The 13,430-nt window shown below is 37.0% G+C and overlaps 1 protein-coding gene across 8 annotated transcripts in view; it reads left to right on the forward strand.

Annotated features, from left to right (window-relative positions):
- The window catches only part of CACNA2D1 (calcium voltage-gated channel auxiliary subunit alpha2delta 1), a 496,257-nt gene that overhangs the window by 104,131 nt on the left and 378,696 nt on the right, over positions 1-13,430 (forward strand). For all 8 annotated transcript variants that reach the window (XR_005021203.1, XM_036863210.1, XM_036863212.1 and 5 more), the window contains one exon: positions 8,733-8,849. Coding sequence is in view for 7 of the 8 variants with exons in the window: in XM_036863210.1 (XP_036719105.1) it covers positions 8,733-8,849 (117 nt within the window). In the remaining variant the exon portion in view is untranslated. The remainder of the gene's footprint in view (positions 1-8,732; positions 8,850-13,430) is intronic.

Below are 13,430 nucleotides of genomic sequence, written 5' to 3' on the forward strand. Positions count from 1 at the left end.
GCCCAGTTGCTCCGTGGCATGTGGGATCTTCGCATACCAGGGCTCGAACCCGTGTCCCCTGCATTGGCAGGCAGATTCTCAACCACTGCGCCACCAGGGAAGCCCTGAAGAATTCTTGATGTGAATCTTTTTCATGCTCACCTTAGTCTTTGTTAGAGTTATTTTCCCTATCCAGCAATGACCCCTGGTATTTAACTTGTATTTTTGGTTAAAAGTAATCACCTGTTCCTATGTGTAGTATGGAGAAAGTGAACAGGCATGTTTATGGTTGTCACTTGTTCTGTTCCTTGTTACATTTTTAGTATGTTGCTCAAAAGTGTCACCATCAAATTCTTGTTACTAGGACCTAGGGCAAGTAGTAGTATATGCTGTGGAAGGGTCGTCAATTCTGACTTAATTCTTCCTAAATAATCTTCCTCAAGATAATGTCCCATTTGAAACATGATGCTGTCCCAGCTAAGAAGCTATATCATATCAAATAGAATGAATAGAAGGAGTAGGGCAAGTATTATCAAACTCTTGTGTTTGATGTTAGAATGCCTGTTTAATGTAGTTATCACAGGAAAAGCATGCACTGTAAATCTGAGAACAAGATATATTGTATATGCGTATGTGCATATATGTACATAATTACGTGTGTATGTATATGTATGTGTGTGTGTGTGTGTGTGTATATATATATATATATATATATATATATATATATATATTTGGATGATGTTTGTAGTAAACAAGCCCATGTTATAGTTTTAGTTCTTCCTATGTACTAATTGCTGTAATAGGCACTGGAAGTTCTGAGCTAGGAGTCAGTCTAAAACAGCTTGGCGTTGACTCCATAGTAAAATACAAACCAATACCCTGAATTTTATAGCTCTTCATAATAGTATCTCAATTTGCTTTTCAATATTGTCCAATAATTCCTTGTATCACACACATTCAGATTTCTTTCTCTCCTTATTAATGCACATTGCATCTGAAGTGTGGCTGTAATACCATCTTTTACCATGTTTTTGACTATCATAACCCATGTGATTTAATTTCCTCTGAATTCTGACAACACAATTTTCTGTACCTCTAATACTCTTCCTCATATTGATCATTTCTTTATTTTGTGTATTTATTATTAGAATCTAATTATCATTTAGGTGTTGTGTTTATATTTCATTATGTAACTGCACAGGTCCTTACATAGCGTCGTTTGTTTTTGGTTCAGAGTAGATATTGATTTTAAAATGCAAGGAAGCCCTCGTTATAGTAAGCATTCACATTCCTAGAAAAGCCTGACGTAGTACCAGTGTCACTGTCCATTCAGTCATTCATGCCATCAGTATTTACTGAGTGCTCACTGCATGCCAGGCACTATACTATGTGCTGGACTGTACCAGTGAACAAAATGGGCAAAAGTCTCTGTCCTCTTGACACTAACATTGTGGTTAAGAGAAGTAGGAAATACATAATAAACATGATACTTATATGTTAGATGATGTTTGCATATGCTTAAAGGTAGCAAAATAGAAATCTGAAGCTATAAAAATTTCAAAGGTAGTATGGTGGGGTAGGGAGGTCCAAGAGGGAGGGGATATATGTGTACGTAGAGCTGATTCACTTCATCGTACAGCAGAAACTAACACAACATTGTAAAGCACGTATACCCCAATTAAAAAACAAAACAAAACAAAACTAGGTTATTGGGGAAAGAAAAAAAAGGGAGGGGGGTGCTGTAATTTACCTAAAATGAAGTTGTAGACTATCAGATCTGATTCTTTTAATGATGTTAATATAATGCCTTTCATCTTATGAGATGAGCACTTATATCTTCATAAATTTACACAAACTGTATTGGATTAATATATTTCAGCAGTTGGTGTTGGCATTCCTTTTTTACCCAACTGTGTTAGCTGACGTAACTGACAGTATAATAGAACTAATGCATTTTAAAAGCTTGACTTTTGTTTAAGAGATTGCGTTATTCACTTTTTTAATCAAAGGGGAAGAGGAGAGAGTTTGAAGAGCTTAGGGGTTAACTAGGAAACACTGCATATTTTTTATGGCAAAGTTCACTTTTTAAAATTCAGCTAATTTTCAAAGGAGGAAGGTAGGTGTTGTTTTTTTTTTCTTTGTTTTTGGTAAAATGTATTCCAACATCAATTCCGATTTAGTGTCACTAGTTACTCTTTATCTTAGATAAAGGGCTCTTCCCATATCTCAACATCTCTCTGTGTTGGCCAGCTTAGATGATGATGAGATTTATGATAAATTAAAAGAAAGACTGTATTTATTTAGTTTTTTAAATAAATTTATTTATTTTAATTTTGGCTGTGTTGGGTCTTCTTTGCTGCACGTGGGCCCTCTCTAATTGCGGCGAGCGGGGGCTAATCCCCGTTGCGCTGCGCAGGCCTCTCGCTGTGGTGGCCTCTCCCGCTGCGGAGCACAGGCTCCAGACGCATGGGCTTCAGCAGTTGTGGCACGCTGGCTTCAGTAGCTGTGGCTCGCAGGCTCCAGAGCGCAGGCTCAGCAGCCGTGGCGCACGGGCTCAATTGCTCGGCGGCATGTGGGATCCTCCCGGACGAGGGCTCGAACCTGCGTCCCCTGCATTGGCAGGCGGATTCCCAACCACTGCGCCACCAGGAAAGCCCAAGATTTTACTTTTGAATTGTAAAATTTCTTAAGGGAACTTTCATCCTTGAAAGTGACCAAGAAAGAAAATTATAGCATACTTTTGTGTTAATGCGTCTTTTAGAAACAAGACAGTCTAAGTTGCTAGGGAACATGTATTTCACAAGCCCATGGAACACAATAAAAAAAAAAAAAAAAAAAACCATCCCACATTGCAAAGTTCAACTAAAAGTAAAACTGATTTTGTGAATATCTAAAGCAGTTGAGGGGACAGTGAATCTCTTTTCCTGCCTGCATTAGTATTGAAGTTACATGAATTTACCCAATAAAGATAGTGAAGTTAGAATGATGATGAGGGTTATATTGTAACATTTTCTCTTAATCCCACCTTTCATTATTATGAGGTGGAATCATATTTATTCACCCAATTCATATATATTTTTATACAGTGTGCCATCTATTCTTTATATTTTCAGCTCTTCTGTCTAAAATTTCTTTTCAGAATCCTACACAATTATGAAGGTTATAATGGGAGTTCTGAGATAATTTCATTATATCATAAAGTCTAACGGAAATTGTGCATTTCTCACGATAGAGCTCATTTTTCATTTCAGTGAAATGAATCTGGCGACTAATGAAATGGACACGCAAAGTAGTAATTAATAAATAATGTTAATCACAACTTACAAAAATGCTTCTTAGCATTTTTAGTTTTTGGCAAAGTGAATCACTTGGGGAGTGTATCATGGAACTACCCTTAAAAGACAAATAAAGGTAGTACATTTAGGGGAACTCAGGAAGAGCCTGGGTTTCAGCAAGAATTCAAGGCATTTAGAAGATAGTTTGGGCAGTGGAAGGGAAGGTCCAGAGCCAAGGCAGCCCCAAAGGCTGAGTATTGTTTGCCTCTCAGCTGGGGGCTCTTCACAGCTAACTCACTGTGTTAGTTTTCTCTTGTTAGTGTGACAAATTACTATATATTTATTGGCATAACACAGATTTAGTATGTTACGGTGCTATAGATCAGAAGTCCTTTCCTTGTCTCATGGCCCCTTTCCTCCCTCTTGAAAGCCAGCGACACGGGCTGATTTCTTCTCACGCTGCCATCTCTCTGGTTTTCTGTTGCATGGTTACATTTTCCTCTTCCATTTTTAGGACCTCTGTGATTACATTGTACTCACCAGGACAATACAGGATAATCTCTTTAAGTGCAGCTGATTAGCAAAACTTCTTCTGCAAACTTAATTCCCCTTTGCCATGTAACAACATAGTCACAGGTTCTAGAGATTAGGATGTGAGTATCTTTGGAAGGTCATTATTCTACCTACCACAGCCATCACTTATGTCACTCAATAGTATCTGAACACTGTTTTCCTCCTTTCCTCTTTTCACTTTTTAAAAATAATTAATTAATTTATTTATTTATTTTGGCTGTGTTGGGTCTTCGTTTCTGTGCGAGGGCTTTCTCTAATTGCGGCGAGCGGGGGCCACTCCTCATCGCGGTGCGCTGGCCTCTCACTATCGCGGCCTCTCTTGTTGCGGAGCACAGGCTCCAGACGCGCAGGCTCAGTAGTTGTGGCTCACGGGCCCAGTTGCTCCGCGGCATGTGGGATCTTCCCAGACCAGGGCTCGAACCCGTGTCCCCTGCATTAGCAGGTAGATTCTCAACCACTAGCGCCACCAGGGAAGCCCCCCTTTTTTCACTTTTGATGCTGCTTCTGCCCTTGATCCATCCAACTGTCATCCTGTGGTGAGAGAATCTGATTGGTTCAATATATTATCCTTGCTTATATGGATCCTTTGTACCTGACTCCTCACAGGCCATTAATTCAGAAATTAGCTGCTTCAAGGTCTGATATGCCCTGATGCAATTAGGTAGGGGCCAAGGGCAAGGTCTTACATTAGCATATTGCTACCCATTTGTAAGGAGACTCCTGTTTCATCAGGGACTGTCCAAGGAGAAACTTCCTTCAGAAAGATGGCAGAGGCCTTGATGGCTTGTCCAGGACAAGTTCCATTGGAGGGAAGTAAATTTAAAAGCACTGAGGGAAGGGGCTGTCAAAATTTTCATATTTAAAATTTAATATGCAGAAATTTGACTTTGTTTCTCTTTAGGGAACTTAACTTACCATGGGCTGCTATTCTCTCTCCCAGGAGGGGAAAAAAATTAGTCTCAGCATTTCAAGGTTAGTCTCTTTCAGTTTAAAACAGCCTCTTGTGGTCAATTATGTATTCAATAAATTCTAAGTTCCAACTCTCTTTCAGTATTCTCTGATTTTCTTAACTTTTCTCCTGGGCATCTGGGTGCAAGGGGAAACTTATGTGGCAAGATATCTGGTGTATTTGCTCCCTTCTGTTCTCTTGATATGGTTATTAATGTAATTGCTGCTAAGACCTCGGCCAGTCTCTCCAGCCTGTGCAGGATGCCTCAGCTCTGGATGATGGTCACCATCGTCCTTCAGCTGGACCTCTGCTTCCCACTGTCCATCTCTGTCTCTGCATTAGGATCCCCCTGAACCCGCACCGAGATGGTCTCCTAGCAGACATACTGATCCTTAATTCTCAGCTACCTTTCTTGTTCATCCTAAGGGGCTTTCCTATTTCTCTACATCCTGCTGAAGCCAAGGAAGGCCCTGGGCCTACAGTGGCACTGCAGACTCCCTTTACCTAAACGTGACACAGTATCATGTCTCGTGCTGCTCTAGGCAGTGGTTTGCTCCTGAATGATGTGAAATGGGATTTAAACTCCCTCCACTCTGATATTCCAAAGTCTGAAACCTACTGTTCTCACTAATACAATTGGTTAATTAAAGGTCTTTTTTAGATTTCTTAAAGTGAGTAAATGATGTATGTGAAACACCTCAAAGTAGCTGCCTGAATGTGATTGCTAATATAATCGTCTAGGTCATCCAAAACTTGGAAGCCTATCTAGCTTTTAGTAAACACCTCTGGGGTATTGGTATTATTTCATGGCATAATTCCATGGTGTAATACTACGTATTACGACTTCTGAAACATTTCTTTAGGTATGTTTACTAAGCGATTATATCAATGAGTGATGTCACTTTTTAGATATTACGTATGAAGTAATTTTTAAATGTATTATTCTGAAAAACCATGGACTTATTTAGAGCAAAGAGACTTAGAAGTTTCCAGTGAAAAGGGTAGGGAAACCATAGTCTCTGTTTTCATCACAGCAAAACTTGGCCTGTGAATTTAGTAGTGAAATAACATTAAAGCCAGTTAATTAAGATTGTAGGAAAGAAAGAATGTACAAACAACAGGTATTCTTTTTGTCAAAACTAGTGTCAAGGGTGGCAGTGAGAAGATTTGAACTATACAAAAAATTAAAGCATATTAATATATCAGTCAGGAGGAAAAAGATCCTGTCTTGAATTCTCTTTATGTGCTGCGTTCTTTCTAGTAGAAGAAATGGAAGCCAATGTCACATAGTGTGTGAGGAGTTGACATGTGATTTGAATTGAGCTCTATCTGGTGCCAGAAACTCATATTATTTCCACCATGCTGTTTTTCTTGCAGGAAAAACATTGGGTAAAATGGTAAAGCAGATAATTAATTTTTTAAAAAGGAAAAAAAAGCTAGGAAGAGGAAAAGAAAAGATACTTTAGACTCTGTTTAAAATATTCATGTTAACATGTTAAATATTGTAGAAATGTGGTTTATTTTAGTGGTGGAAAGAATTATAAATATCTGTAAATTATGGAAATATATCATCTTAAACATCCATGTGAAACATTCTACTCTGAAAATTGTTTACTAAACATACACCAGGAGACTTTTTGAGAGCCTTCACAGTATCTCCTGCAACAAAAAAGAATATTGCATTCTTTGAAACCAGAAGCAAGGTCCAGTTCTTTTGGTGGGGGAAGTTATATGATTCTGATTCATTTTTATTACAAAGAAAACATTTCAAATGTGGTTTTATACATAAAAAAGTATACAGTAGGATATTTACATTGGGGATCTAGACTTAAGCTTCCTTTCCTTTATTTATTATAGTTTATTTGCAACCTAGACCTTATTTTTTATTTTCGACGCATTTAAAAATTACAGTATAAACAGAACTTGTGAGAATATTCTATATCTATTTGAGAAAATATACATATACTTGAAGTAAAATTGTTTCTTCTGATTTATAATTCATTCATTCTTTATAGCACCTGTAATGTGTCTGGCATACATAGATAATGACTAATAAATGCATTAACTGTAGTATATAATGCGAAGTAGAGATTGTGCGTCCTGAACTAATCTTTACCAACTCTCAATTCTATTCGAGTTCCTATACCACAGGAAGGAGGTTAGACTTCAGACAGAAATGGACAAGATATTAATGGTACAAAGCACAACTGCCTTTCACACCAATTAGCTATATCCGTTTTGCCGCAAAGAACTAAATATCCTGGATCAGTTAAAGTGATGTTGAGGTTTATCTGTTTGTACTCCAAAATCAATTAATCTATTCAGGAGTACATGTTCCTGTATGGCATTTTAGGCTGAAATGAAAGAGGCAGCCTTGGGTTGGAGGGAGTTCTTCATGGATAACCTGGGTCTTTAAAAACAGGACTCAATAATCTACTCATCAGTAGAAGAAAGCAGAAGCAATCCAGTAATATGCAGGAATCCCGAATGAAACTAAATATGGGAATTTTATATGACTAAGTTACTGTGCCTTGAATAGTTGGAATGAAAACCTACAAGGTCAAAATTCAAACAAGTGTGAGAAAAGCCTCACGGTTTGAAAAGGATAATTTTAGCAGTAAGAGTTTGATTGAAATCTTAAAAACTATTGATTAGTTTATTAATTTAATTATAGTTAATTGTTTTTAATTTATTAATTAAAATATTGGTATGTTTTTAATCACTTAAATAAAAATGTATAACTTCATGTAAAACCAAAATACTTAAAAAAAAATATTAGCATATGTATTTGTGTCCTTTTGAAACCAGTATTCACCAGCAGCATCCATGCTCAGCTGGGAACAGGCTGTAGAACCTGTTGGTAGTAACACAGAATGCTGGCGTTATGCCAGTAAAAAGCAGGGTTGAACTGGTTCCTGCTTGTGCCTGGTTTCACTTCTCATAAGACGGTAGAAACCTGCCAGTCCCTGGCTTTCAAAGATGGTTTAGTCATGCATGTGCAACCCATCTGTTGGATGCATAAGGGATTTCCTTCTCAGCTCAGCTCAGCCCTCCAGTCACAAACACAGTCAGTGTTTTTTGTTTGTTTTTTTTTTTTCCCTCCTTTCTTTAATTCTTCCTCTCTTGCCAGGAGAGTACCAGCTCGGTAAACCAGGTGCATCTTATTGCCACTCCGGGGAATTCCTTCCATAAACACTGACGTGAGCCAGAAACGTAGTTGTTTTCCTATTGCTGTCTAGTTTACTTTCAGTATAGTTTTATTTGGTGAGTTAAAAAAAAAACTTCAGTTTCATAATAAAAATGTTTATACTGTTACAGCTTTAACCAAACTTTAATGTAGAGCTCAGTGACCTTCCTCTTCTCTGTGAAATGAAGCTCCCTGGGTCACCAGGATGAACCTGAGCAGGGGAGGGGTTTCATTCTCCGTGTCTCTCTTTCTGGTCATAAAGCTTTAGCAGCACAGTCTTTAGCCTCAGTGATTGCAGCGAGGGAAAAAGTGCAAGTCTCCCTCGTCACAGTATCGCATTCCCCTTCCCCCGACCTTTGTTCACTGCACACGTCCTCCAGGTTCGACCTCCTGTGCTTAAATCCTCCTTCTGTTTTCTAGAAGGGCCTCCCTCTTTCTTTAAAATGCTGAAGGCAGTTAATACCAGGTTTTGAGGTTGGGGGTACAACTTCAGGTCACAAAATTGCATACACAAACCACTGTGGTACAAGATGTTTTACAACCTGTTAACATGACACACTATTTTGGTGAGCTTGTGGTCTTACAGCAAATTGATATTTATATATATATATATTTCAGACACACCTAAACTCAGAAAAGATCAAGATGAAGAAAGGAAAGGGGTTGCCCTTCAAATCAGTTGTTTATGGTTTTAAATACATTCTAATGAGCATTTAGGAGCCAAATAAGCAATTATTGTTCTTATTAATTTTATTTTCCCTTCATACAGATTTATGAGAAATACCAAGATTTGTATACTGTGGAACCAAATAATGCACGCCAGCTGGTGGAAATTGCAGCCAGGGATATTGAGAAACTTCTGAGCAACAGATCCAAAGCCCTGGTGGTGAGTTTAAATTGTATCTGCTCATTTTATTATTTTCCATTACTCATTTATTATTTATCTTTCATGTTTTATTTGGAGGTTTTCTTTAGTATGCTTTCTTTCCCTGAGAAACTGTGTTCAATGATAATGTTCATAAAAGATGAGATCATGATTTCACCGTGAGCACCAAATAATGAGTTAGCTTATATCTAATTATTAGTTTATTTTTTTATATTAGGTGATTTAAATACAGAGAAATCGTAATTTAATTGCTACATACATCTTTTTATACATATATAAGTTATGATGCATAATAATCATGTTTAAATCGATCATACAGTGTAAAACCCGTGAATATTGCCAGCGTCCTTAAAGCTGCCTTTGTAGTACTTTCCTATCTCATCACCCTGCCTCCCTGCCAGAGGTAGCCAATACGCTAGACATTTCATTACTCATTTCTTTGCTCTCTAAAAGTAGCTGTACCTCACATAAATGTTTTGCTAAACATGTGTTAGTTTGCTTGCTTATCAGCTTTATTAAAATCACATTATGCTGTATGTAGTCATCAGCCACTTGCATTCTTCTGTCAACATTATGTTTGCATGATTTATCTAGATGTTTGTGCTTAGCTTTAATTCATTTTTATTCACGGTAAAATACTATTTTCTGAGGATATATCTTAATTTATTCATTTATTCCCTGCTGGTCAATTATTATTTGGATTGTTTCCAGATAGGTGCTACCATGAACAGGAATGGCTTCATTTTCTTGGAACAAGTCTCCTGGTACACATGTGCAAGAATATCTGTAGGGTCAGTACGTGACAGTAGAATTACCTGACTGTAGGGTATTCGCAAAATCACCTTTATACAAGTATGACAATGATTTTCCCAAATAGTTGTATCAATTTAGACCTCCACTAGCAGTATTTGAGTCCGCATTGGTCCGTATTCTGGCCGATAAGTGGCAATATCAGACTTCTTAATTATAGGTAACCAAATGGGTACCAAATGGTACCTCTGCTTATTACTAATGAGGTGGACATCTTGTTTTATATTCACTGACCATTCTTGTTTCCTCATCCGTGACATATCTCTTCATACCTTTTGCACATTTTAATTGTTTAAATTGATTTGTAAGTTATCTATTCTTGATGGTAGTTTATTTAAGTTACATGTGATGCAAATATCTTTTTCCAGTTTGTGACTTGTCTTTTCATTGTCTTTATGGTATATTTTGATAAAGTAAGTTCTCAATTTTGATGCAAAGTCAACTTTAAAAAACTTATTAGTATTTTGGGGTGTGTTTTGCTTAAGAAAGCCTTCCCTACCCTGAGGTTATAAATATTTTTTAAGTATTCTAAAAGGTTCCATTTCTTTCAGATTTATTTAACCCACCTGCAGCTAATATTAGTACACAGTTTTTTAAAATAATTTTATAAATTTATTTATTTATTTTTGTCTGCTTTGGTTCTTCATTGCTATGTGTGGCTTTCTCTAGTTATGGCAAGTGGGGGCTACTCTTCGTTGTGGTGAGTGGGCTTCTCATTGCGGTGGCTTCTCTTGTTGCAGAACATGGGCTCTAGGGTGAGCGGGCTTCAGTAGTTGTGGCACGCGGGCTCAGTAGTTGTGGCTCACAGGCTCTAGAGCGCAGGCTCAGTAGTTGTGGTGCATGGGTTTAGTTGCTGCAGGGCATGTGCGATCTTCCTGGACCAGGCCTCGAACCCATGTCCCCTGCATTGGCAGGCAGATTCTTAACCACTGAGCCACCAGCGAAGCCTTAGTATATAGTTTTAAGTTGCAATACAAATTAAATTTTTTTCTAATCAGTTTTCCTGGGGCCATTTATTAAATAGTTTACCTTCCCCCAGTGAAGCCCATTTATCAAGCTGGTAGACACACCTTCTCACCATGTTCCTCTTCAAAAGGATCTTGAGTATTCTTGATCCTTCATACTGTATCTAAATTTTAGATTCAGCATGCTATTACACAAAAAATTCTTTACTGGGAGTTTGAATGGTATTGCGTTGACTCAGACCAAATTTGGAAGAATTGATATCATTATGATATTTTGTCTTTCTATTGATAAACATGATATTCTTTCCACTTAGCTACTTTAATGCCATTTAATAAAGTTTAAAAATTTCTTCATAAAGTTCTTATGCATCTTTTGTTAGAGGTAATGCTGGAGCTGAAGTTTAGCTCCTCTTATTCTACAGATCTCAGCAGTGTTACAGGTGTTTGTTTCAGGATAACTCTGAATTCCCTGTTTACTTATCACTTACAGCTCAGATTTTTAGCTTAAAGTATTATATATATATCTTGGCACTCAGAAATTGTCCTTGTTTTTTTTTGGCCCTTATACATTTTTATGTTTCTTAAAATATCCAGGATCTTGTTGAAATAGGAGGGGCCTTTGGAATATTTGGTATGCCATATTGCCAGAAGTTGAAACACTTAATTTCTTTTTAATTGACATATAGCTGATTTACAGTGTTGTGCTAATTTCTGCTGTACAGCAAAGTGGCTCAGTTATACACATATATACCCTTTTTTGAGTATTCTTTTCCATTACGGTTTATCCCAGCAGACTGGGTATAGTTCCCTGTGCTCTACAGTAGGACCTTGTTGTTTATCCATTCTAAATGTAATAGTTTGCCTCTACTAACTCCAAACTCCCAGTCTATCCCTCTCCCTTCCCTCCTGCCCCTTGGCAACCACAGGTCTGTTGTCTATGTCTGTGAGTCTTTTTCTGTTTTGTAGATAGGTTCATTTATGCCATATTTTAGATTCCACATGTAAGTGATATCATATGGTATTTGTCTTTCTCTTTCTGACTTTACTTCACTTAGTATGATAACCTTTAGTTGCATCTTTGTTGCTGCATATGGCATTATTTTGTTCCTTTTTATGGCTGAGTAGTATTCCATTGTATATATGTACCACATCTTCTTCATTTGTCAATGGACTTTTAGGTTGTTTTCATGTCTTGGCTATTGTGAATAGTGCTGCTATGAACGTAGGGGTGCCTGTATCTTTTTGAATTATAGTTTTGTCTGGGTAAATGCCCAGGAGTGGGATTGCTGGATCATATGGTAACTCTGTTTTGAGTTTTCTGAGGAACCTCCATACTGTTTTCCATAGTGGCTACACCAACTTACACTCCCACCAAAAGTGTAGGAGGATTCCCTTTTCTCCACACCCTCTCCAGCATTTGTTACTTGCAGACTTTTTAATGGTGGCCATTTTGATTGGTGTGAGATGGTACCTCATTGTAGTTTTGATTTGCATTTCTCTAATAATTAGTAATGCTGAGCATTTTTTCATGTGCCTGCTGGCCATCTGTATGTCTTCTTTGGAGAAAAGTCTATTAAGGTCTTCTATGAAACAATTTTTAAGAAATGTATAAATGGTAAGGTAAACTTTCATGACTGGAAGATTCAAAGCATTATTATCTTCAATTATGGATATGTGAATACCCTTTTAAAGCATCATTTATGGATGTAAATATGTTTTCATTAAAAGTTTATCTAATAGAAATCAGGTACTTTCTACTTAAGTGATTAATATTCACTAATGACAACTGAAAATGATTCCATTTATATCGATTTTTATCAGCTTACATTTTTTTCTCCAGATGTAGGAAGCAGGTAATCTGGACATCACAGTCCTTTGAAAAAGGTCATAGAATGAAGTAGGATATATCTTGCCTTAATTGGATTAAAATGGGAGCCTAATGAGACTTTCTTTTTTATCATTTGGAATTAAAGGTCTAGACACCTGGTGCATTATTTGAGTCCTGTGCGATCAGTGACTATCTTAAGCACGTGACGAAAGAACACAGAAAACACAATGACTAATTAAATGTAGAATTAGTTAGATTTTATGTGAGGGAGAAGGATTCATGTTTGTTTTCAAACTAGATTCTTTATTTAACTTTTCTGATTCTATGAAAATAAAATACATTATTTGGAAGAGAAATATTTTGAGTCTAATTGAAAAACAGGTGCTGCATTGTATTGTAAATGAATGCAAGATGGCATTATTAATTTACTTCTATTTTGTTGGAGGCTTATACTCAGACAGACTTCTGGATTAAAGGAGCTTTAATTTATCTGGGTGGGGTACCAGTGTAATTACATAAATAAATATATTGGAAAATACCTTGAATATACAAATTTGAGGTAGATGATAAAATTTAATGCCAGTTAGATCTTACTGAGTGTTTACCAAGTAGCATTATCTGATTATTTCTCACAGTAATGCTGTGCTCTAGACACCATTATTAGTCTCATTTTTCAATGAGGAAGCTGGGTCTTTGAGGATTCCTTTAAATTGCCCAAGGAAATGTATTTAACAAGCAATGTAGGCCAGTGTTTCTCAAACTTTAATGTGCATTTGGTTCACCCCAGGCTCTTGTTAAAATGCAGATTTCTATTCAGTAGATCTGGTCAGAGATACTGCATTTCTAATAAGCTCCCAGGTGATGGTCCTGGTGCAAAGACTATATTTTGAGTAGTAAGAATGTAAGAGGATTCAAATTCAGGTGTGTCCAACTTTAAGTTCTCATTCTTACCTATTACACAAATATATCCTTCGGTCT

The sequence above is a fragment of the Balaenoptera musculus genome, chromosome 9, assembly GCF_009873245.2.
Source record: "Balaenoptera musculus isolate JJ_BM4_2016_0621 chromosome 9, mBalMus1.pri.v3, whole genome shotgun sequence".
NCBI classification, from domain to species: Eukaryota; Metazoa; Chordata; class Mammalia; order Artiodactyla; family Balaenopteridae; genus Balaenoptera; species Balaenoptera musculus.